Here is a 27,649-nt window from a genome sequence, read left to right as displayed (position 1 = left end):
TTGATTTTGCACCAGAATGTCTCATAGTTGAAGTTATTGGGAGCATTGCACAGTGGTCCCACCACTGCCTGTACTGATCAGCGCAGGAGCTTGAATGTTACACTGAGTCCACTGTCTTAGTGCCTGTGGACATTTTTGAACAGAGTATCCCACTTGCTTGCATCTCTGACATTGTGGCTTCATACAGAAACATTTAATGTGGCCCGGAGCACCACCCCTATAACGAACAATCTCTGCATTAAACACTGAGCACTTCTATGTTCCTCTAGTTACAGAATCAATTTCAGTCAAAGCTACTGCAGTTGCCACTGTTTTGACAATGGTTCTCAGAAACTCCATGTGTACTTTCCATGACATTTCAGATGGCAAGCCCCAGAAAAATGCATCAGGTGCCTGTTGTTCTGCCTCCTGCAAAGTGCCTTTACTGGCATGGTCATCATTCATTAATTCATATGTATTGACATAAATTTGTCTGATGTGGTCCACAAAACTCCCTGTTGACTCTCCCTGCTTCTGTGTTACACCTTTAAGTTGGTCACAATAGTACCACGAGGTATTCTTCTTCCTGTAACAAACCATTAACCCTTCCTGAAAGTCTGTGAAGGACTAAGCAACTCGCAGTTTCTCATTACATGTCACGAATGTCGTAGCATCTGCTACCAGTCTTAAGCGAGCTAAACGTAACAGTTGTTCATTACATTTTGTGGACATACGCAAACTATCCATGCATACAAAAATATCTTCTCCAGGTTTACCAGAAAATGATGCCACCAGTGAGGCCATACCAGCATCAAGGATAGGTGAAGATATGTCTGAAGATGACTCTTTCCTACTTTCACCCTTCAAATGGTTCATTTCTCTGCACAGAACTTCATTGTCGGCTCTAATCTTACCTATGTTGTTTAGATGTTGAATTGTCTCTCAAGTTGTTGCTTTCTCAGTGACAGCCAATTTGCTCAGCACTACCACTACATGCGTATAGTATGCCCAAAATAGAAAGAAAAGGACAGACACAACAAGACAGGCCCAAAATAAAACACTTGTTGCCAGCACTTCAAAATTTACACTGAACACCACTGTTACTGACCTCCTTCTTTTCAAGGCTCCTGTGGACGACCATTTCTGCTCCAGAAGTGATTGTGATACCAATAGTGTAACAATGGTGACGAAGCAGGTAGGACTGGCCAAATGATTCTCTACTTGAGTTGGTCAATGGAGTGAGCGAAGAAGGCAGCCAATCAGTTGGTAGAAAACTTTATTGGTATACACAAGAGACGATCCTCAGACCCCAGCATGCTGATATGGACATGTTGACACAGATGTTCCCCATGGATGATAGTGGTGGCCCAGCTACAACAGCACACTGGTGGATGGTGGCTAATGACTGCAGGGTGGTGACCCGGCATCGAGGTGATGTCACTGGGCCTGGGGTGGACATTCAGGCAGCGATTGTTGGTCCGTAGCCTGGTGAGGGTAGTGAAGAAGTACAGTATCAACTGACACAGGCTGTGCATTATCAGATAGCTCAGCTGTGATGACTTGCTGACGGGCTAGTCCTTATGGTTTAAATCCCATTTCCACATGCTGACAGTTGTGAAGAACCCTGTATTGAGGCCACGTCAGAATGTCTCAAGCAGGGTCAATGGCCTGGTGTGGCATAACCGTTAGACGGTCAGTCACATGGTGCTTGACAACCATCTTGTTGACCCACGGAAGCACTGATTATGGAAGCTATGTCTCCCGAGGCCGCTGAGCTGGCAGGGCATAGGACAGTTGGCTGTGGCCTGGCTTTGGTGTTTGGTCTTTGGTGTGGATTCAGTTTTTGGTTTGTGGTCTCTGCTGCCACACATGCTTGAAATGACATCAGGTTTTATTGAAACCAAAAAAGTGCACAAAAATCAGCATAACAAATGATTTTTAGCAAAGAGTATGTTCTGTATGACAAAGATTAGATTAGATTAGTTTTTTGTTCCATAGATCCGTGCTGAGGAGATCCTCGTGGATGTGGAACATGTCAATTTATTTATTTCTTTATTTATTTTTTAAGCTGAAATAACAATACTAATAGTATGAATATATACAATACATCATTTGTCTCTATTAAAAAATTCGTCAATGGAGTAGAAGGAGTTGGCCACTAGTAATTCTTTCAGGCTCCTTTTAAACTGATCTTTATTTGTAACTAAATTTTTTATGTTTACTGGCAAATTATTGAAGATGAGTGTTCCTGAGTAGTGGACCCCTTTTTGAACTAAAGTAAGTGCTTTTAAGTCTTTGTGCAGATCATTTTTGTTCCTGGTATTGTATGTATGAACTGAGCTGTTTGTTGGAAAAAGAGATATATTATTTAGGACAAATTTCATTAATGAGTAAATATACTGAGAGGCAGTAGTTGGTATACCCAGTTCTTTGAAGAGGTTTCTACAGGACGTCCGTTAATTTACTCCACAAATAATACGTATTACACGCTTTTGGACTCTGAAAACTTTTGTTTGACTTGAAGAGTTACCCCAGAATATTATACCATATGACATTATGGAATGAAAGTAGGCAAAGTATGCAAGCTTTTTCATTTTTATGTCACCTATGTCTGCTAACACTCGAATTGCAAATACAGATTTGTTAAGGCGTTTCTGCAGTTCTGTGGTGTGCTCTTCCCAACTGAATTTATTATCAAATTGTAATCCCAGGAATTTAAGACTGTCAACCTCTTCTATCTGCTCTTTTTCGTATTTTATGCATATGCTGGGTGGAAACCTCTTACAGGTTCTGAATTGCATATACCGTATTTACTCGAATCTAAGCCGCACTCTAATCTAAGCCGCACCTGAAAAATGTGACTCGAAGTCAAGGAAAAAAAAATTTCCCGAATCTAAGCCGCAGCCGAAATTTGAGACTCGAAATTCAAGGGGAGAGAAAAGTTTTAGGCCGCACCTTCAAATCGAAACAAAGTTGGTCCTTTTTAATATATCTTTGATCTCATAAGTGCCGTTTTCTTTGTTATAGGTGTTTACGTCACTCTAAGCTGGAAATGCGTTAGTGTACTGTGTCGTGCATTGTTTGTCGCATTCTGATAGTGCGTGTTTATGGCCTGTCGCCGCTCGCGGCACGGCTTGCTTTTGTGCGCACTACTGCCGCTTACAATTAAAAAAAGAGAGGGAGAGGGAGAGAGAGAGAGGAATCGTCTCATTAGCGAAACAATGGCCACTGCTGCTTTCTTTGATAATGATCAACAAAAACCAAATAATAGACTGCGTATGAGAAGATGTTCTGAACGAGACTTTAGCGAAAATTTTTCTCCGTTTGAAAATCTTTGCAGACGCCTCTTTAGTACATTACACTCTGCACAGAAATTAGAGTCATCTTAGATTTAAAAATCTAGTCAATTGCCGTGCTTGATTTCTGACTTTATCACTATTAGGCATAAGAATAATACGAATATAAACATGACACGATATGTATATTCTTCCGCATTTGCTGTTGTCTCACTCTAGTTTCGTAGTTTATTATGCAGACAGGATTTAAATGAGTTAGCAGCAAACACGAAAAAATACATGGCAAAATGTTTATATTCGTATTATTCTTATGGTGAAGAGAATACTGCATGTGATTCACAATTCATAAAAGTTCCTATTAGCAACCATCTCTTGTCACAGGTAGGAAAAAATTCAGAATGTAGCGTAGGCTGTATTGACAAACATCCCAAACAGTCTTGCCAGTCGGATTTTCGTAGTACATTGAAATTCTGCTACATTGGAAGATGAACAATACGGAATTTTTATTTACGTCGTTGGATAATGTATGAAAATGCAGCGGTCGAAACTCGGGGCTGAGAAAAAAAGCTCCTCTTCCACCTTTTTTTTTTTTAATTTCTTTACTGACGCAGAGGTTTTGGCTCCAGTATTTATCTTTGTGCCTGCAAAGCATGCCTGTGTAGCGCTACATATATTCGACCACAGAAGTTAGTTGTGGCGGCACCTACCAACATTTTTCAGAACTTCCACTTACTTTGCACTCGATTCTAAGCCGCAGGCGGTTTTTTGGATTACAAAAACCGGAAGTGCGGCTTAGATTCGAGTAAATACGGTAGTGAGTCTTATCGAAGTTTAATGTCAGTGAGTTGGCTTTAAACCATTTATTAATATCCATGAAAATATCATTAGCAGATCTTTCTAGAACTACACTTGACATACTATTTATTGCAATACTTGTGTCATCTGTAAACAAAACGAACTCTGCTTCTGGCAGTGTAACCGATGAGAGATCATTAATGTACACAAGAAAAAGCAATGGCCCTAAGATGGATCCTTGTGGGACACCACATGTCAGCCATCAGCAATATTTGTAGTCGAGGGACAATATTGTGAACAGCACTGTACTGCATATGAGTAGGTATGGTAAGAAAATGTAATTGAATGTTGTCTTTTAGCATCCCTAAAGAGGTCAGATGATCGAGGTAGACTTGTGACTTCAGGTAGCTCCACAACCAATAATCACATGGGTCACTGGGAGGCCAAGGATGACCAAAATGGTGGCTCAGTACGTGATCCTCACCAAACAATGTGTGCAAGAGATCTTTCACATGTGTAGTAACATGGGGTGGAGCACTATCCTGCACAGAAGTTATACCTTTCAGCAGAAGTTTATCAGCCAGGCTATGGATGATATGATTCTGTAACATATAGGCATACCTTTCACCTGTCACATTGGTGATTTTTCATGCAGTGCCACCGACGTGCTGCTGTGCAGCGCTATCTGTTGACTGGTGTTTGCTCATGTTTTTGGCTTCAGTAAAACCCCATGTTATTTCAGACGTGTGTCAAGTTTTACCTCTCTCCCTACATTAATTTGTGAATTAGTGTATTTTTAAATGTTAACTGACTTTTGGGTCCCCCTGTACTTATACACCCACATTTGTGAAAACAGCGTTTTGAACCACATAATTAGCAGCAGCTGCTGTCTTTAATTCAATTTCAATTTGGTTGCAACCAGATGACTTAATTCGAGTATCACTTGTAGAGACCTGCGGACCCACCTTACATATCAGCCAGCCTATAGCCTTTGGATATAATCATCTGGTGCTTCTCTCTTTAGGCACACATTCAGTGAATACAGTGTAAGAGCCAATATCATACTGTTCAGAGAAATTTTCAGTAGAGCGTTGTACATTTTGCTGGTGATGTTGAGTTTCAGTGAAGGTTGTAACTGTCACTTGCTGCTTGTTGTGAAGCTGCGTCAGGACTATCTGTCACACATGGAGTTCAGTAGCCTTGTTGGACAGCTGTGTGTCCTCCAAACGTCATTTGATAGATGGATTGGTAACAGGCTCTCCACCGAGCGAGGTGGCGCAGTGGTTAGACACTGGACTCGCATTCAGGAGGATGACGGTTCAATCCCGTGTCCGGCCATCCTGATTTAGGTTTTCTGTGATTTCCCTAAATGGCTCCAGGCAAATGCCGGGATGGTTCCTTTCAAAGGGCACGGCCGACTTCCTTCCCCGTCCTTCCCTAATCCGATGAGACCAATGACCTCACTGTCTGGTCTCCTTCCCCAAACCAACCAACCAACAGGCTCTCTTGCTTGTCAGCTAAGTTGACTTCAGCGATGGATTCCCAATATTGTCACGAGTTGACGGCACTATAAATGCTAATGGAAATACTGTGTGGTGTTACTGAAAAATGATTCTGAGTGGCCAATGGTTCCCAGCCTTCACCGTTTTGGCTACCATCCATCCTGCACCCACGACAGAATGCACATGCAGAATATGACTAACACACTGTTAAGCTGTCACCAGGAAACTGAAATATCATCTCAAAATCAGTGAAAATCTGAAGAGCAAATTTTGAATGCATCTTACATGGAATGGTCATTGCTAGTCAACTTCTTATGTTGTTGTTGTTTGTTGCTTTGCTCTTGGATTACTTTGTGTGCTCATGTTGTCATTACTGCAATTGCTGATAAAGCTTTTTGTTTTTGCGTCTTTTTTTTCTGGGAATTTCGTGTAGCTTCCAAAACAGATGCACTGTTTGCAACTGATCCTGCACAACTTATACTTAGATCCTCTCTGTTGTATCCTTCACATTTATTGATTTTTTTAAAATTTCAGTATGCCCTTCTTTGTTGTTTTGTAAACAGTTTATCAGCATTTCTATTTCAAGCCGCACATACCACTTACCTTTGGTGTTTAAAGGCATATGGTTCTCATGTTATGCTAAGCCATGAAACGATAGAAAAGAAATATTTCAGAAGGTACTTTCTGAGTTTTCTGTTCATAGTTTCTGTCTCTCTATTTACACATTAATTGCACATCAAGTCATGTCTCAGACAGGGTTTTAGGACAATGTCATTTAAGTAAGTACATTCTGCAGTTTATCTATGTTTACATATGTTTTCAGGTTGTTTTAGTGCTTGTAATGTTGATCTTGTGGTTTCCTTGGCATTATTTTGTTAAATGTCATTTGCTCCTCCAGTTATTATAACCATGTCATCTTTTGTTAGTCGAGTAGCCTGTTTTCTGCAGCCACATACTACATCAGACGTGAGAGGATCTGGCTTCAACAGACTTCTTTTAATGAATCTTGTTCATGGGGTTTACGTGCTGTTTTGCACCCATTGCTCTGTATGAGAGAATGTTTTGTATGTGAGTTGATGGAGTGTACATGTAATTTAAAATTTTTATGGAACACTACTGTATCTGTAGTTGCAACGTAGGACATTTACCACAAGCAAGAACGTAAAAAAAAAAAAAAAGTATTATAATATAATCATTTAGTGCTGTGCAAAAGGTTTTTGGAGGCATGCTGTTGTCATCAGTTTGTCTTTTTTCTTGACAAACACAATATTATGTTCCATGCTTTGTTAAATATTTTGAAGGTTTCTACATCTTCATAATATCACGTTTGTTGAGTTCACCACTTCAAAACAAACTAGCCTTTTGGCATGATGTAGGCATCAGGCTATGCTACAGGTCAGTTTATCACTACGATCTTCTAGCCAGTAAATAGCTTTGTGTTGCATCACATTTGTTGGCTTTGCCAACCCTCTATTGTCACCTTTCTAAACTAGATCACTGCCATCTTAAATCACAAATTCAATTCCAAATAAAGAGGAGAGGGGGTAGTTAAAGCCATAGTGATGAAAATTTAAGGAACCTGCTCATAACCTGTGAATAACATAAAATGTTTTGAGTTTCAACATTTGGAACACGTCACCTTTGTTGATTACCTATGCCTGCTATACCACTGGTTACATGAAATGATGTATTGCCTGCATGTGTGCTGTAGAGCAGTAGTGCCCTGGTTGATACTGCTCTTATCCTAGATTCTAACTCTCTAAGCTTAAGACAGATATTGTTTTGTTCTAACAACCTCTTTGTATGTATCTACATGTATATTATCTTGTTTGCCTTTCTTCTGTTTTGTTTGTGCATGGTGTTAATGACTTATATTTTACGGACTATGTGACGCTACAGATTGTGAGATGCACCTCAATTTTTAAGCAGTAATTTTTTTTAAAAAATAACATTTTTGACATTTTTATTATTAGATTGCAAAGCCAAACTAAAACTTAGTTCATAAAACAGAACTGATCTTTAAAATCCCTTCTTCTCCTTCTACTTTATGGTCATTGTCCTCTTCACTGCCATTGAGATCATTACTTATGTCACACTTCTTGAAAGATTTAACAGTAATACCTTCTCTCAATCTAGACCTCAACGCACCTTGCCCTCTCTCCCACACTCTGTTAATGCATAATTTCATCCACTGTAGTACTAGCTTACATTCAGTCCTTTATTTGCACTTTTAGTCTCACTATTTTTTTTTTTTTTTTTTCAGTCAATCATGAATTGTTTTCTCTGTTTGTGGAGGGCCTAAATGCTGCACAGCTGCTGTGTTTCATGTTCTTCTGAATATACTACTATTTTCAATTTATAGACCACATCATATGAATACCATTTTTTTTTTCCATTATGATACTAGCTACTATCAAATTACCGATAACACAGATCACTTTCATTTGAAGTTCACTGGCACTGTACACTGCAATGATCCATCATCGACTTGAAAGTGTTGTGGGTTTGTGATGACGGGGTGGGAGGGAGACAGTGTTAGCAAGCTTGTAGAGCCCTGCAACTCATGTTCATTGCATCAGTGCACTGAGTTTCTCCTCTTTTCATTACTTCTCCTCCCCCCCTCCCCCCCCCCTCTCTCTCTCTCTCTCTCTCTCTCTCTCCCCCCCCCCTGCCCACCCTCCCCCTCCCCCTCCATCCCTCCTCTCATATTAAATGCCGTCATGTTGTTGAGGGTTGTCCAATGTTTGTTGTTAATGGCTGTCACAGCTGACTTCAGAATGTAGTGCTTTTTCTGTTTTGTTTTTAGAAGTAGGAGAAGACAGAATCTGAAACTGCGAGAGTGAAAGAGAAAGTCCAAAACTGAATTCAGAGAACAGGCATATATTATAAATATAGATGTAAATGATTTAAAATGTAAATAAGTATTTTACATTTTATCTGAAGTCATATTTTGTACCAAGAAGAATGATTTTTTAAGGAAAAATTTGCAAAATGCAAGATAGCAATATGCACAAGATCAAGCTGTCTGAATACTTGAAAAGGAAGAACCATTTAGAAAATTACATCACATTCACTTCATTATGACATTATACAAAACCAAAGAACAGTTATCATCCCAAAGGTTCACAGAATAATCACAGTGACATTAAATACAGTATTGTAGCACAGCTACAGAGTTGAAGTTGTAGTGAAAGTAATGTCAGACATATGTAACTTCAAGCTACTCTACAGTCTGTCATCACAACTTCCATTCTCAAAAAATTATCGAACCAAAATAAAACATTCTTGGTGTTCAGTTCTGCTTCTCAGTCTTGTTCTAAAAGTCTGTTCACTTAAAAATGCATAATTACAGCAAGACAAAAGCTGTTACATATGAACAAGCTGTACTGGTTTTTATAATGTTCAGAAGGGGGATCATCATTACCCCAAAGTAAGTGTTAGAAGCTTTTCTTTTGTCTCTACTGACACCTATATTTAGCCATTTCTGGTATTGGGGACTAACTTGAAATTAATTTTTAGTGAGGTAGCTCACTCTCTTAAGACGATATACTATTTACAGAAACATAGAAACTCATCGACTAATGGAATTAAACTCTCTGTGGATCAGTCTAGAACAGGAGTTCCCAACAAAATTTTCTCGAGGACCCCCTCATCGAGCATGATTGATACCTTGTCATATCACAGTATCAAGTACCTAAAAAAGCCAAATTAAGAGTCTTTTTATACATTTTCTATTTTCGGTACTTAGAAATAGCATTGACATATTCATTATTGAAAATATATTGAGCAGCCAAAACAAAAAATCTGTTATCATACAAAATATATTTAATATATTTTTTATTCTAATAGCATCTTGCGGACCCCTCTGGCATAGCCTGTGGACCCCTGGGGGTCCGCGGACCACCTGTTGGGAACCACTGGTCTAGAATATTCAAAATCATCCACACACAAGGTGAAGTACTTTTCTTCTTCTTTTTATTTCATCTCTCTCTCTCTCTCTCTCTCTCTCTCTCTCTCTCTCTCTCTCTCTCACACACACACACACACACACACACACACGGCAATACTGGTAGTATTCTCCCGTTAGGTGTAACAGGAACACAGTGCGTTGTGTCAGTCTGCTATCGCATGCTCATCACTAAGGCCAAACTGTGCCTTCCAGTACTAGTTTATGAATTAAATATAATGTGTGTACTAGGGTGAAAGTGATCATCAACATAAGAAATTCTTTATTCCAACAGTCTTCTCAGTTTGCCTGCTCCTGTAATAGTAATGTTGGATGCTCTAAATCAAAACACGAATCTAAATAGCCAGTGAATTTTTGGAACATATCACTAGTACATGTACCTTAAAATGGGGATGAATATGTAGCATTTGCCATCATGAAATTGTGAAAGGAGCCAAAAGATTACGCAAAAGTCTTGCAGATACAGTAGTAACTAAGCACTGATGGTATCCATTTTCAGGATTAATTACCATGAGCAATTTACCCATATCTCTTACGAGTGCAAGTTCTCAGGCCACAAGATCATTCAGCTAGTGGATTCTAAGACAGAGTGCTGAAGATCTAATGTTCACAGCTTGTATTTTATTTACATATGTGGCAGGGTTTCTAAAGTGGGATGATAAATTATCTCAGCAACTACAAGTGGGCAGATGCAAATCCTCAAGTGGTCAAGAAAGCAAGACATAGTGTACACTTTAGTATTAACTAATAAACTCCCACTGCTGATTCTTTAAAGAATAAAACTACCATATATAAAACATTGCATTTCCTGAACGAGAGGTCATAAAATGATGTAATTTGGTAGGTACGTTAAGTGGTACATGTGCATTCTATGTGCAAAGTGTGTTGTGAATAGATTTAGTAGTAAAGAAGTAGCAAATGCCTGACATTGCAATTGTATTGTTTAGTGCACGAACAGCAAAAATGTAGTAAGGAAACTTTCATCTCTGTGTGTGTGTGTGTGTGTGTGTGTGTGTGTGTGTGTGTGTGTGTGTGTGTAGCAAATGCCTGACATTGCAATTGTATTGTTTAGTGCACGAACAGCAAAAATGTAGTAAGGAAACTTTCATCTGTGTGTGTGTGTGTGTGTGTGTGTGTGTGTGTGTGTGTGTGTGTGTGTGTGTGTGTGTGTGTGTGTCAAGGGGGGGGAGGAGCGGGGGTTGTCAGTCAGAAACGTTTCATAAGTATAAGTTTTAAAATTATATGTACAATTTATTGGGAGCCACTAAGTGCTCACTCTGTCAAATACTGGATGAATATAATCTGGGCAATGTGCGCCATGAGTTGTTGTGCCTCAAGATATGTACATAAGTTAAGATTATAGCTCTTAATGAGTAATTCATGACAGCACTGTATATTCAGTCAATAACTGTATGAAATATTAAAAATCAAATTTTTGATGCCTCTGGAAACCATTATATAGGCAACTTTCAATTGGGGCTATGCCCCAGGTTGGCTTTTGAGTAATAGAGTTCTACTTGAGCCGTAGCTTTTGCTAGAAAAGTTAACAAATGCTGCTTATCACCAGTTTTTATGTGGCAAATTACCCAGACAATTGAAGAATATTATCCTTGCAGTAAGACAACAGATGCTTTTATGCACAGTGGATACTACCCAATTTTCTGCACCTCGTGCAACAGTTCCTAACATGAACATTTAATGAGAGGTCATTTGGTGGAGAAGGACCAATAGCATGACATCCATATTCATCTAAGTTTTATCTGTTACATTTTTGTCGGTGGGGACATTTAAAGCCATTGACATGTTTCACACTCACCAACAATGTGCACATGTTACCAGAGAGTGCGCGTCCCATGCTCGTGACCAACTCTGAGGGCAGCCAGGTGTTTCACAGGAGTTGGTGTATCTATGTGAAGGGAGGCCAGAGAATGTGTAAGAATGAGTGGTAACCACATTGAACACCTCTTCCTCCTGGAGTAACAACAAAGAGATGCCCATCAAAGGGCAGAATTATCCATGTGTCAACAAATATTTGTTTCCCTATGTATGCTCTTGAGACATTTTTCTACTTTTGATCATTATTATTTCCTGTAAGAATATGAGAGTTATTTTGTAAACATCACATAAACATTATAGCTTTATTGTTGTATTTTATTATATTGTGTATTATTTTGGTATTTATAGGATGGAGCTCCGAAATATCGATTCCTGAAACATCAGGGACTTGAACCAAGTCGTAAATTTCCTGATGCTCTTATAATTGGCGTTAAGAAGGGTGGAACAAGAGCTCTTTTAGAATTCATAAGATTACATCCTGATGTAAGAGCAGCGGGGTCAGAAGTTCACTTTTTTGATAAATTTTATGCAAAGGGTTTTGAGTGGTACAGGTATGCAATTAATTTCAGTATCCTACTGTAGAGTTAGGACATTAACTTCACGCTTTTGCTCAATTTATAATACTGTGAAAGATAAATTATAACTACAGATAGTTAAAAACAAATTTAATGAAGGGCACATCCGTATTTATATCACAATATTAACGATTAAGTGGGCGTGCCATTTTTTATAACAATGAGGGAGCAATGGCATATTTTGTACACCTGTAAGCCTCATACCATCAACTCCACTGCCCAGTACGATGCTTTAAGAATAAGTATGTGAAACTCAATATGCTTCATCTGAAATGACTCAAAACTAGATAGAAAAATAAAATAATATTTCTTTAAATGAGTTGCAGGAATTTGTGTCTATAATTGCTACTGGTGTGTGAAATGTGCAAATCATCGGAAAAAGCCTATAGTGTGTCAAACTGGAATATTAAAACTATTGCCTTATTGATAGGTTTGTAGTTATCATAAAAGTGCGAATTTTTGAGATTGAACCATGGACCTTGCCGTTGGTGGGGAGGCTTGCGTGCCTCAGCGATACAGATAGCCATACCGTAGGTGCAACCACAATGGAGGGGTATCTGTTGAGAGGCCAGACAAATGTGTAGTTCCTGAAGAGGGGCAGCAGCCTTTTCAGTAGTTGCAGGCACAACAGTCCGGATGATTGACTGATCTGGCCTTGTAACACTAACCAAAACGGCCTTGCTGTGCTGGTACTGCGAACGGCTGAAAGCAAGGGGAAACTATGGCCGTAATTTTTCCCGAGGGCATGTAGCTTTACTGTATGGTTAAATGATGATGGCGTACTCTTGGGTAGAACATTCCGGAGGTAAAATAGTCCCCCATTCGGATCTCCGGGCGGGGACTACTCAAGAGGATGTCATTATCAGGAGAAAGAAAACTGGTGTACTACAGATCGGAGCGTGGAATGTCAGATCCCTTAAACGGGCAGGTAGGTTAGAAAATTTAAATAGGGAAATGGGTAGGTTAAAGTTAGATATAGTGGGAATTAGTGAAGTTCAGTGGCAGGAAGAACAAGACTTCTGGTCAGGTGACTACAGGGTTATAAACACAAAATCAAATAGGGGTAATGCAGGAGTAGATTTAATAATGAATAGGAAAATAAGAATGCGGGTAAGCTACTACAAACAGCATAGTGAACGCATTATTGTGGCCAAGATAGACACAAAGCCGATGCCTACTACAGTAGTACAAGTTTATATGCCTACTAGCTCTGCAGATGACGAAGAGATTGAAGAAATGTATGATGAGATAAAAGAAATTATTCAGATATTGAAGGGAGACGAAAATTTAATAGTCATGGGTGACTGGTATTCATCAGTAGGAAAAAGGAGAGAAGGAAATGTAGTAGGTGAATATGGATCGGGGCTAAGAAACGAAAGAGGAAGCCGCCTGGTAGAATTTTGCACAGAGCACAACTTAATCATAGCTAACACTTGGTTCAAGAATCATAAAAGAAGGTCGTATACATGGAAGAAGCCTGGAGATACTGACAGGTTTCAGATAGATTATATAATGGTAAGACAGAGATTTAGGAACCAAGTTTTAAATTGTAAGACCTTTCCAGGGGCAGATGTGGACTCTGACCACAATCTATTGGTTATGAACTGTAGATTAAAACTGAAGAAACTGCAAGAAGGTGGTAACTTAAGGAGATGGGACCTGGATAAACTGACTAAACCTGAGGTTGTACAGAGTTTCAGGGAGAGCATAAGGGAACAATTGACAAGAATGGGGGAAAGAAATACAGTAGAAGAAGAATGGGTAGCTTTGAGGGATGAAGTGGTGAAGGCAGCAGAGGATCAAGTAGGTAAAAAGACTAGGGCTAGTAGAAATCCTTGGGTAACAGAAGAAATATTGAATTTAATTGATGAAAGGAGAAAATATAAAAATGTAGTAAATGGAGCAGGCAAAAAGGAATACAAATGTCTCAAAAATGAGATCGGCAGGAAGTGCACAATGGCTAAGCAGGCATGGCTAGAGGACAAATGTAAGGGTGTAGAGGCTTATCTCACTAGGGGTAAGATAGATACTGCCTACAGGAAAATTAAAGAGACCTTTGGAGAAAAGAGAACCACTTTTATTAATATCAAGAGCTCAGATGGAAACCCAGCAAAGAAGGGAAAGCAGAAAGGTGGAAGGAGTATATAGAGGGTCTATACAAGGGTGATGTACTTGAGGACAATATTATGGAAATGGAAGAGGATGTAGATGAAGATGAAATGGGAGATATGATACTGCGTGTAGAGTTTAACAGAGCACTGAAAGACCTGAGTCGAAACAAAGCTCCGGGAGTAGACAACATTCCATTACAACTACTGACAGCCTTGGGAGAGCCAGTCCTGACAAAACTCTATCATCTGGTGAGCAAGATGTATAAGACAGGCGAAATTCCTTCAGACTTCAAGAAGAATATCATAATTCCAATCCCAAAGAAAGCAGGTGTTGACAGATGTGAAAATTACCGAACTATCAGTTTAATAAGTCACAGCTGCAAAATACTAACACGAATTCTTTACAGACAAATGGAAAAACTGGTAGAAGCCGACCTCGGGGAAGATCGGTTTGGATTCTGTAGAAATGTTGGAACACGTGAGGCAATACTGACCCTACGACGTATTTTAGAAGCTAGATTAAGGAAAGGCAAACCTACGTTTCTAGCATTTGTAGACTTAGAGAAAGCTTTTGACAATGTTGACTGGAATAGTCTCTTTCAAATTCTGAAGGTGGCAGGGGTAAAATACAGGGAGCGAAAGGCTATTTACAATTTGTACAGAAACCAGATGGCAGTTATAAGAGTCGAGGGACGTCAAAGGGAAGCAATGTTTGGGAAGGGAGTGTGACAGGGTTGTAGCCTCTCCCCGATGTTATTCAATCTCTCTATTGAGCAAGCAGTGAAGGAAACAAAAGAAAAATTCGGAGTAGGTATTAAAATCCATGGAGAAGAAATAAAAACTTTGAGGTTTGCCGATGGCATTGTAATTCTGTCAGAGACAGCAAAGGACTTGGAAGAGCAGTTGAACAGAATAGATAGTGTCTTGAAAGGAGGATATAAGATGAACATCAACAAAAGCAAAACAAGGATAATGGAATGTAGTCGAATTAAGTCGGGTGATGCTGAGGGAATTAGATTAGGAAATGAGACACTTAAAGTAGTAAAGGAGTTTTGGAATTTGGGGAGCAAAATAACTGATGATGGTCAAAGTAGACAGGATATAAAATGTAGACTGGCAATGGCAAGGAAAGCATTTCTGAAGAAGAGAAATTTGTTAACATCGAGTATAGGTTTAAGTGTCAGGAAGTCATTTCTGAAAGTATTTGTATGGAGTGTAGCCATGTATGGAAGAGCATGGACGATAAATAGTTTGGACAAGAAGAGAATAGAAGCTTTTGAAATGTGGTGCTACAGAAGAATGCTGAAGATTAGATGGGTAGATCACATAACTAATGAGGAGGTATTGAATAGGATTGGTGAGAAGAGGAGTTTGTGGCACAACTTGACTAGAAGAAGGGATCAGTTGGTAGGACATGTTCTGAGGCATCAAGGGATCACCAGTTTAGTATTAGAGGGCAGCGTGGAGGGTAAAAATCGTAGAGGGAGACCAAGAGATGAATACACTAAGCAGATTCAGAAGGATGTAGGTTGCAGCAGGTACTGGGAGATGAAGAAGCTTTCACGAGATAGAGTAGCATGGAGAGCTGCATCAAACCAGTCTCAGGACTGAAGACCACAACGACAAGGAGGATTATTGATAATTCTTCTTCTTCTTCTTGTTATTGATACTTTTTGAGAATCAAAGTTGTTTTCTAGAACAGTGCCATTCACTCTGGCACTCTATAATTCACTGAGAGTTTGCTCTTGCTCCAAGGAGCAAGGACTTAAGAGTGAGAATACTCTCTGCTATAACACAATTCATGCAGCTACAAGAGTATTGTTGAATGTGCCATACTCTACATGATAAGCTGAATAAGAAGGAAATAAATACAAGTGAAAAAAAGACATGGAATAAATGTATTTACGATCTAAATGAGTAAGCTAACATTCAATCACTATAACTAACAAATGACTTACTCCTACAAACACTGTGAAACTAAAGCACAATGAAATCATTGCTGAATAGTTTTTTGTTATTTCCTTCTCCAATGCCTTTGCTTTTCCTTGCCCAGTCTCTCAGTGTAGGGAACACAGTTCATCTGCTATTAGTGGAATACAGTTTAATTGATTCACCTTTAGAAATGGTTTCAAACAATAACTATCTTATTAGAAATTTTATAGCTGATTTCCACTTACAGATCTCTTCCTGTGTGATCTGTAGCCTGCAATTAATACTACCTTTTTTTTTTTTAAAAAAAAGAAAAAACATGTAAGTTGTTATGAAAATCACCAAACGAAAATTGCTGTTGTTGCTGTAGCAAAAATGGATTCTTTTGTTGCTATTGTTGTCCTATTACTAAAATTACCTACATCCAAATCATGTTTTAACTTACTTTGTTTAACATGCTGGCTTTTATGTCAAGAATTACTGCCTTACACTCATCACTGACATATTTGTTGTACCCTCTGAAACACAGCAAGATGAAATCACTCCACCTACTATCATTGTACTACATCACTCCACCTGCTGTCATTCTACTACTCTTACATAACTAAATCTACACACCTTAATGTGTAGGCAGTATGAACTTGGAACTGTCAAAATGCTTTCCATACAATGTTTCAAGTAATTTTATTATTCCATATCATAGTTTGTGATCAGCTGATTATAATTGTGTACTTAGTTATGATTAAAACATTGTTAATTAAGAGAACTTGGTAATCAAATTTGTTACAATAATATACTACAAGAAAATTAGTGTGAGTTATTCAGTAGTTTTGAGATGATTGACATCACTTATTAGAAAGGCGTGATTTCAATATTTTTCCAGTAATTAAATTAATTTTTCCAGAAACTAATCAATTTAAAAGATTCGCTGTTGGAGTTCGACCACACCCAATGTATTTGTGACCTTTAACCCATTATGTTTAGTAGATTCCATGATTTGACATTATACTTTCCTTGCCCTAATTTTATGAACCAGATAACATATGCTACATTATTCAATCAAGACCTTAATAAAGAATTGGCATGTTTAGCAAAATTTTGGACACAGCAATTTTTATATGTAAAGGTAATGTACCATGTAGGAATGCAGTGTGCTAATGAAATACTGCTGTGAATTTTAATGCATTTCTAACCAACTACATTTTAGTTAAAGAAGATCACTTTTGGAACGTAAGGATCATTTACATTACTAAATTTTCATCCTGTCGTTTTATAAGCTAATATGTATTTACTGATACTGCAAAATATCAATGCGCCAGACTGCAGATATAACACCCAAAAATATTCAATACCTACATGTACAGCAATCACTGTGCCAACATCTCTGCATCACTCACTTATTAAACAACATCTAGTCATTTATCTTCATGAACTTTGATAAAAACACTCTGCGAGTAACTTCTGTTCTGGTTGTATTTGAGCATCAACAACATGGACATATTTTTATTTTTATCAGTGATCAGAAAGTTTGTTTTCAGTGCCAGTGGAATAAAAAAACCAACCTCGTGACATTCAACAATCACAATTTGTATGTGAAAGTGCACTGTAAATACACTCCTGGAAATGGAAAAAAGAACACATTGACACCGGTGTGTCAGACCCACCATACTTGCTCCGGACACTGCGAGAGGGCTGTACAAGCAATGATCACATGCACGGCACAGCGGACACACCAGGAACCGCGGTGTTGGCCGACGAATGGCGCTAGATGCGCAGCATTTGTGCACCGCCGCCGTCAGTGTCAGCCAGTTTGCCGTGGCATACGGAGCTCCATCGCAGTCTTTAACACTGGTAGCATGCCGCGACAGTGTGGACGTGAACCGTATGTGCAGTTGACGGACTTTGAGCGAGGGCGTATAGTGGGCATACGGGAGGCCGGGTGGACGTACCGCCGAATTGCTCAACACGTGGGGCGTGAGGTCTCCACAGTACATCGATGTTGTCGCCAGTGGTCGGCGGAAGGTGCACGTGCCCGTCGACCTGGGACCGGACCACAGCGACGCACGGATGCACGCCAAGACCGTAGGATCCTACGCAGTGCCGTAGGGGACCGCACCGCCACTTCCCAGCAAATTAGGGACACTGTTGCTCCTGGGGTATCGGCGAGGACCATTCGCAACCGTCTCCATGAAGCTGGGCTACGGTCCCGCACACCGTTAGGCCTTCTTCCGCTCACGCCCCAACATCGTGCAGCCCGCCTCCAGTGGTGTCGCGACAGGCGTGAATGGAGGGACGAATGGAGACGTGTCGTCTTCAGCGATGAGAGTCGCTTCTGCCTTGGTGCCATTGATGGTCGTATGCGTGTTTGGCGCCGTGCAGGTGAGCGCCACAATCAGGACTGCATACGACCGAGGCACACAGGGCCAACACCCGGCATCATGGTGTGGGGAGCGATCTCCTACACTGGCTGTACACCACTGGTGATCGTCGAGGGGACACTGAATAGTGCACGGTACATCCAAACCGTCATCGAACCCATCGTTCTACCATTCCTAGACCGGCAAGGGAACTTGCTGTTCCAACAGGACAATGCACGTCCGCATGTATCCCGTGCCACCCAACGTGCTCTAGAAGGTGTAAGTCAACTACCCTGGCCAGCAAGATCTCCGGATCTGTCCCCCATTGAGCATGTTTGGGACTGGATGAAGCGTTGTCTCACGCGGTCTGCACGTTCAGCACGAACGCTGGTCCAACTGAGGCGCCAGGTGGAAATGGCATGGCAAGCCGTTCCAGCATCTCTACGATCGTCTCCATGGGAGAATAGCAGCCTGCATTGCTGCGAAAGGTGGATATACACTGTACTAGTGCCGACATTGTGCATGCTCTGTTGCCTGTGTCTATGTGCCTGTGGTTCTGTCAGTGTGATCATGTGATGTATCTGACCCCAGGAATGTGCCAATAAAGTTTCCCCTTCCTGGGACAATGAATTCACGGTGTTCTTATTTCAATTTCCAGGAGTGTATTTTGCCACTGTCATACTGATTCATAAGTTATTGAAAGTGAGTGGCTGTGGTTAATATTCTGTGTGAGACCTGAGACTATTCATTGTGTTGCTATAAATGTTAATAATTGTGGAAACAAGTCAAGTTAATTATTTGCTGTGTTGAGTACATTGTTTTAGAAATAGCCATAAAACTAAATGTCAGCAGTACAACCATCACCCAGTGACCACCTACCAAGAGCAATCATGAAATCACAGGTAAGATACCTGACATTACAAATTTATTACCTGGATGTTGCACTCTGAACATTTTGCATAACTCAGCAGTTGACAAAAACTTTACAGATCCACCCCTGTAGCATTACAATAGTTGACACTGAAGTCCGACTGTTAGTGTAACTCACTTTATGTGCTATCTCACAGTAAAGTGACAGCTGGGCCCTTCAGGTGCCCCATTGCTCTTCCTGTTGATCTTGCTTGTTGGTCTATTTATATAGAAGTCACTGGGCTCCGACTCAGCCTCACTGAACAAACCTAGATGATTGCAGTGCTTATGGTCTCTACCTCATAGAATGGGACATTTGTAAGCCTTCACTTAGTGGTCTGTGCACTAGGATGCAGGGTACCAATATGTTCAAAAAACCACATTTGGAAATGTGATTTATCAGGCGGTTGTATCTTGGGTTCTATTGATAACAGAGATAAAGGGTAAAGTGTTTTGGATAGCACTTGGCCTAGTAACCAATCAATATACTTATTGGAAGGATGGTCATATTACAGCTATCCTACAGTACAGGGTCAAAATTTAAACTTCACACACTTCCCAGATCCCAGGCAAATTGAGCAAATCGCTTGGTTCCTGTTAGGTGTTGTGTGGGATCGATCTTAGGCAGTTGTAAAAGCACCAATTGTTCTTATGCGGTTCTTGAGAAAACTCTGAAAAACAAAATTCTTTTGGTACTGAAAGTACCAATTCTGGGAATGGACTTTTCTGTAATTCCTATTCATGGAAAATCATCAGATTTTGTACCATGTGTTCTTACGATGATGATCTTGGGGAGCCGCATTTTTTTCAATATCATTATCCATTACCGAGATCCAGGGGCTCAACTTAACCATGCTTATGCACATTATATCAAGTCTGGGGTGTAAATATAGTTTAACTGACATAATGAACACATGAAAAGGGTTCTAGGGTCATCACAAGGGTTCTGAGATCACCAAACTGTGTTTTTAGTCAGCATTTTTTCGCCAGTAAGACTTTATGACATGATCTCTGTGTGCAATGGGCACGTGACACCTATACAAATATGCCCAAAGTGGTACTGACAAAAAAGGGTCTTAACATGCCCAAAAAGAAGTTAAAGTGACTGCCAAAAATTATATAAAACTGGGAAGACTGCAAATTCAGTAAAATTTTTTTAATAATATTTTTACAACCTTTGGTTTTTCAATGAATTGCGGTCGATCAAGGAAAAAAAAAAAAAAAAAAAAAAACAAAAAAACAAAAAAGAAGTAAAGCAAATGATTTTGTATAAACTTTATGCTCAGCATACTTATTTGTTGTTTATTTGTGTCAGAGTATATAAAATGTGTTGAATTATATAAATAAACTGTCAGAACTTTACTGACCTATAGAATTCATTTTATATAAGCAGCACACTCTGCTGTATGGAATATAAGGGAACCAACAGAAAAATGCTCTTGTCTGAGTACAAAAAAGGTGGATATGTTCCTCTTTAAATGACTGTAACAGAAAAGTACAGAAAAGTGTGAACCAGCTGCCTAAAACCTCATGTCTCCTTTCTCACCAGAAATTTTGGCATGCAAACATATTCATACTGTTTTGTATTGAAAGAGAGTAATGGATAGTGAGGAGAGAGGAGATAATGACAGTAGGAGAGAGAGAATGACAGTGAAAGAGAAAGAGAGATAGATAAAGACAATAGCAGTGGGAGTCAAAGAGAGAGAGCTGTTCATTGGGAGACAGTGGCAGTAAAAGAGAAAGAGTGATGGGTGGAGATGGAAGCAGTGGGAGCAGAAGTGAGAAGAGGCAGTAGAAATGAAAATTATGGATGACTGGGGATTGTACCCACTAAGTGGGTCTGAACGCTCCCAGACCGGCAAACTTTTAACTGATAAGTATACAGGAGGGTACATTTTGGGCTGAAATTTTAAATCTAATGGCTATAGCGGAACAAATGAGTTGGATCCCCCAGAATTTTTGAGCTGTTGAGGTATGGTGGAGATGTGGCAGTGGGATAGAAAGACAAAAGGAGAGAGAGAAAGTGAGAGGGGGGACGGTGGTATTGGGATAAACTGTAAATCAATGGGAGATAAAGGGGACAGTGGGATATAGGCAGTGAGAAGAAGATTCTGAGTACGAAGGCTTAACCATAAAGAGAGACTGGGTAAAAGGATTTATCATGTTATATTTTAAAAGAGACTGTGAAGATTTTTGTGTGACAACATTTTTGGTGAGGAAGGCCGAATAAGGATTGGGGCAGCTGGTTCCTAATTTTTCTGTCAGAGTCTTTTAATGAGGAATGAATTCATCTTTTTTGTGTTCTGACAAGAGCATTTTTCTGTTAGTATAGCTTTCAATGTAGTCTTCACTTGGACAAGCCAAAGACAAAACTGATAATATTTCCTAAGAGTAGACACATTGTCTCTGTCCTTGATGGACACTTTCCACCAACTATTCTGATGTTTTGGCAACAATTCACAGGTAAAAAAGTAATTTTTACACTGCAAACAACAATTGAATTTATCTAATAAATCGGTGGGCTACATTTTTTTTTTTTAATTGGAAAGATGATCTCTGATGGTCAAAACTATTCATGATCAACTTGCAGAATGCAGGCTTAAAATATAACATGCACAGTTGAGATCAGAATGCAAGGAAAGAAAACATTTTATAAATCACCTTTACAAGCAAGCAAGCAAACTAAATAAATAGTAGAAGCTCTATTTATTTGTTTTATAAATAAAAAGTGCTTTTGCTTGCTGCACTGTATTTTACTTCTCCCAGACACATTTCGCCATTTTCACTTTTAGACATCATCAGTGGGTTAATTCTCCACATTTTTTGGTTGGCATCTACACTTCCTCTCATCTGGTCACATTCTGGAGGTCGCACTACAGCATTATATGTCTCATCAACACGATGAGACACTGAACTCACAGTAGTTCCATCTTGAAATCACAGTTTTCGGTCATATATATATATATAATTAATGACAGAAGACTGATAATGCATCACTATAATAAACTTCCGTTATGTAGACAGGAGTGACACCACCAGCAGTCGACCAATGGTGTAACTGCCCAGAAGATGCCCCCTAAGTCGGGTTGAAACCGGTTGGCCATATAATAATAACAAATGTGATTAAGACTGTTATTGAATAATTGATTAATCATACTAATCGCTGCTTCATCTCCACAACCATGTCCAAAAATCACCAGGAAATCTGTGAATGCATATCAGGTTTTGCAAACCTCCGCAAGGGAAAAAAAAAAAAAAAAAAAAAAAACATGTTGTGGCAATGTAAGTGATTTGGTCATCATTGTTGAATGCCAAGTGTCATTTTCTCATCAAACAATGAAAAGCCCACAATGGAATAAAAGGATAGTCTGCTACTAACCTTATAGAGAACTTGCTGATTCACAGAGAGGCAGCGCAAAAAGATTGTTAAACATTTAAATTAAAAGTTCACAAGGCCTTGGCCAGCCAAAGTGGACAGAAATAGTGATTTTGTGTGTGTGTGTGTTTTCTACTTCAGAGGAAGTCCGCTTGGCTGAAAGCTTAAATGTACAACAGTCTTTTCTTTGTGCCTGTCTGCAACTCAAAGTCTCTTATATATGGTAGTACTTTTGTCATTTTTCTGTGCTGTGTTTGAGTATCCAGAAGGCAAATCAGTGTTGACACTGTCAGTGCCATTGCAGGTAATACCCACAACTCCTCATTACAGTAAGCATATGATGTGCAGTGAAGACAAAAGAGTGCTCCAAAGTTCATTGAACACTGCAGCGTTGAGAAGGGGAGGCAATTCTCCACATTACTCACTTGATAAATCAAACCTTGTATGAATAAAAGTGAAATGACTATGAAGATGTTAAAAAAAAATAAAATAAAATAAAAAGTTGCAGGGCTTACTCCAATAAGTGCCCTGGCAATCACATCATTGTGAAGGTGAGACATATTAGAAATATCTAGTATCTAGACAAATCCTGGATAGACAATAATCTCACCTGTGCAAAATACTGGCAGAAAAATGATAATATAATGTTACTGCACATGCTGACACTCTTCAAAAGATTTGTTATTACAAGTGGTAGGTCAATGAAGGGCTTTGTCCTTGGATCCTAACTAATGCTTGAGGAATCATCTACTCATGGTGATTGCCATAGGTAAATAGATTTTCATAATTTTGAGAGGCTCCCCAGTATTAACAAAGAAAGGAAAAAAGTCAGCCATCATTGAGGAAAATGTTCCATACTGCATTAGATAGAGCAATCACCTTATTAGTATGACACAAAATTAATTGTGGTTCAATGGCTGCAACAGAGTGGAACTACCTGTAACAACATGGGAAGGAATGTTATCTAGTTTACACCATGGCCACAGAGAGGTACCCAAGAGCACAATATCACAGCTGACTTCTCAACAGTAAATTTGCAGAAACTTAGTGAAGGCTACTACTAAGTGCGGGAAAGCCAATGCAGTAACAAACATCAGTACGTAGTTGTGGAGCTGCAATAGAATTTTGTGAAAAATTCTGTTTATGAAAGTATTAAATGTGCTTCTATTTCAGACAATAAGGACTACTCTGAGGGATCACTAACAGATGATGCTACTGACAGCTTGATAGATTAGTAATTTTAATTTTTACGAAACAGCATTCATTTTAATGGTGATGGGAGTGATGATAATTTACACCATTCCTCTCTTGTCTTAGCGGTCTGAACTGTTTCCCTCCACTCCCCACACATACCCTGAAATGTTTAAAGACACCGTGGAGAAACTATACAGTCAATGTCATGGCCCAGAAATTTTATAACACATCAAAAAAAGACATGTGGTATTTATAGCTGTTTAAGTAATTCTTATCATCAGTTATGGGATCATAAGGTTCAGTGTAGTTTCTTTTTCAGGCGACACAATTATAGTAATTACTCACAGTAGATATACAACAAGAGAGAAAATTGCAAGTTATATGTTTAAAAGAATTATTGATTAAAAAAAAAAAAACATTTCTGCCTATCAAGTGATTCAACAGCAGTGGCAGATTCAATGCTTAGACAAGAGTTAATAAGTAAAATGAAACCTTCAAATCTGGTGGTATACATTTTGATGAGAATCTAAGTTGAACACACATTTGGAGTTTTTTAGACAACTCAGTTCAACAACTTTTGTACTTTGTACCATTGCAATTTTTTTAGAAAATTAGATCAGTAATTTAACATACATTACTTAATTTCTTTTGATAATACCCCATGAATTTCTTTTAGTAAGATGGAAAGACAGGAAAAGAAGAATAGTGTTCATATATGATGGGATCACAATTGATTTCATTCTCTCACAAAATGTGTTGTAAAATAATCCAATGCAGTACAACAGGGATAAAAATAACCATAAATTCATTACTAGTTGCTTACATTGATTACTCTTCTCTGAAATTGACTTGAAGTGAATAATGGTGTTACCAAACTTTTTCTTCATTTACCTAATTATAAAAAAAATGTTGAACAGATGTCAAAGCTTAACCTTAGAAGCAAGTTTCTTCTGAGTAACTCTTTCCATTCTTTAGAAAAATTTTTGGTTAGAAACTTGTAGCATATTTCATGCAAAATAATTACATAATTACTCCTGTTACTGAAGGAAATACTTTTTACTGTTATGAAAATCCACCTGTAAATGGTCAACATGCTGCCTTATTTAACAGGCCATGAATTTAATTGTTCTATAACATTATGATAGATTATGCAAACAGAACACACAACTCACTAACCGACTACTAAGAAGTAACATGCAGATATTTTGGTGAAAAAATAGCTACGTAACTTGGCAACTGTACATGTTGGGACATCATAGCTACATCATAAAGAGAATTAAAAGAAGTAAAAAAGTTGAAAATTGCCTACTGGAGGTCACCATCCTCTTCTTGCCATTAATACATTAGTACGCATTCCTGAAAGGTGGCTACTAACTCCATTCCTTGTAACTAAATGTAACTGCCACAAGTTTGATTGTCATTGTTACGATGTACAACACAGAACTCGTGAAAATTAAAATATTTATGTGGAAGACTGGATTGCTCTTCTGCACAAGAGGAGGTGTTGAGTTGCAGACAGGCACGGTGGAAAAGAGTGCTAGAAATATACAGCTTTCAGAATAAATCTATCATCAGACATAGGAAACTCACTCACAAGCACAACTCTCACACATGTGGCCACTGTTGCCTCCAGGTGCTAAGGCCTAATGCAGCTGTGTCTGACATGGGCAGCAATTTAATTGGCATTGGTAGTTTGATCCCATAATCTCACCGTTCACTAGTCTGTGTCCTCCACTTGCCTATCCCCTTCCCTACTCCCGTCCCAGTACTACTCTTGCCTTCTGTCCTGCCAGTGAATCTACATACTTCTTTTCCCTTCTCTACTCCACCCACCCCACAAACATAGCCTCCCGATGCTGCAACTAACAGCCATGCCCTGTCCCTTCTACATTCCTGCATAATCCGACAAGTTGCAGTAGCATCTACCCCTACCACTATCTCTGCCCCTTGCTAGCCCGTGCTTCATCCGTACGCCCACTTCCCTGTCCAGTTAGATAGCTGCTCATCTCAGATGCAGTCTGGCAATGGAGATGAGTGTGAATGAGTTGTGCTTGTGTGAACGTGTTTGAGTTTCCTATGTCTGGTGATGGACTTAGTCTGAAGGATGAACATTTCTAGCATTCTTTTTCATTGTGCTTGTCTGCAACTCACTGCATCCTCTGTACGCTGAGTAGCAATCTGTCATATCCGTGTTGTTATTGTTCGATACTGGACTTTTCACTGTTTGAAACTTCTGTGTTGTAATGATAAGATAGACAGATACAAATGTGCAGACCTCTAGCTTAACAGAGCTGAAATTTCTAGTAATTGGCTTAATGTGGTAAATAAATTATTGAGATCAGTGGCAGAATGGCAAATGCATTGCTAGTAACCACAACTGAAGAGATGTATTGTTCACCAAATTGAGTCACCAAATTATAAAAAGAAAGAGACTTAATTTTAGAAGGTAAAATAAAAAGTAATCTCTGCTTAAAATATTAATATGATTTATTATGTATCCTTTGAGAAAGAATGCTGCATCTAGGATGTTTTGGGAATAGTATGTTACCTGTTTTTACTAATTCCATTCTTAGACACTGTTGCTGAGAAACCTCTTGCTATTCGCCATCTGGTAAGTGTCTCCGTACTCCTCAGTCCAGGCAATCAACCTATAGATTCCTCTATAACTGATCACTTGGACTGATAAGAGCCATTGTCTAAAAACAAGTTTCATATCAGTTTTCTCGGTGTGCTTGTCTGTTGATTAGTACTTACTTCCAGTTGAAGTTTTGCTTGTTGTGTTACTAATTGTTTGTTCTATATATCTAAAAACAAAGATGATGTGACTTACCAAATGAAAGTGCTGGCAGGTCGACAGACACACAAACAAACACAAACATACACACAAACTTCAAGCTTTCGCAACAAACTGTTGCCTCATCAGGAAAGAGGGAAGGAGAGGGAAAGACGAAAGGATGTGGGTTTTAAGGGAGAGGGTAAGGAGTCATTCCAATCCCGGGAGCGGAAAGACTTACCTTAGGGGGAAAAAAGGATGGGTATACACTCGCACACACACACATATCCATCCACACATATCCAGACACAAGCAGACATATTTAGAGACAAAGAGTTTGGGCAGAGATGTCAGTCGATGCAGAAGTGCAGAGGCAAAGATGTTGTTGAATGACAGGTGAGGTGTGAGTGGTGGCAACTTGAAATTAGCGGAGATTGAGGCCTGGTGGATAATGGGAAGAGAGGATATGTTGAAGAGCAAGTTCCCATCTCCGGAGTTTGGATAGGTTGGTGTTAGTGGGAAGTATCCAGATAACCCGGACGGTGTAACACTGTGCCAAGATGTGCTGGCCGTGCACCAAGGCATGTTTAGCCACAGGGTGATCCTCATTACCAACAAACACTGTCTGCCTATGTCCATTCATGCGAATGGACAGTTTGTTGCTGGTCATTCCCACATAGAATGCGTCACAGTGTAGGCAGGTCAGTTGGTAGATCACGTGGGTGCTTTCACACGTGGCTCTGCCTTTGATCGTGTACACCTTCCGGGTTACAGGACTAGAGTAGGTGGTGGTGGGAGGGTGCATGGGACAGGTTTTACACCGGGGGCGGTTACAAGGGTAGGAGCCAGAGGATAGGGAAGGTGGTTTGGGGATTTCATAGGGATGAACTAAGAGGTTACGAAGGTTAGGTGGATGGCGGAAAGACACTCTTGGTGGAGTGGGGAGGATTTCATGAAGGATGGATCTCATTTCAGGGCAGGATTTGAGGAAGTCGTATCCCTGCTGGAGAGCCACATTCAGAATCTGATCCAGTCCCGGAAAGTATCCTG

The 27,649-nt window shown here is 39.4% G+C and overlaps 1 protein-coding gene across 2 annotated transcripts in view; it reads left to right on the top strand.

Moving 5' to 3' along the window:
* Nucleotides 1-27,649, top strand: part of LOC126236286 (heparan sulfate glucosamine 3-O-sulfotransferase 3A1) — a 169,273-nt gene that overhangs the window by 20,384 nt on the left and 121,240 nt on the right. For both annotated transcript variants that reach the window (XR_007544889.1, XM_049945471.1), the window contains one exon: nucleotides 11,724-11,926. Coding sequence is in view for 1 of the 2 variants with exons in the window: in XM_049945471.1 (XP_049801428.1) it covers nucleotides 11,724-11,926 (203 nt within the window). In the remaining variant the exon portion in view is untranslated. The remainder of the gene's footprint in view (nucleotides 1-11,723; nucleotides 11,927-27,649) is intronic.

This window comes from Schistocerca nitens, chromosome 2, assembly GCF_023898315.1.
Source record: "Schistocerca nitens isolate TAMUIC-IGC-003100 chromosome 2, iqSchNite1.1, whole genome shotgun sequence".
NCBI classification, from domain to species: domain Eukaryota; kingdom Metazoa; phylum Arthropoda; class Insecta; order Orthoptera; family Acrididae; genus Schistocerca; species Schistocerca nitens.
The sequence above is the reverse complement of the archived record's forward strand: the minus strand, read 5'-3'. Positions and strand labels throughout refer to the sequence as shown.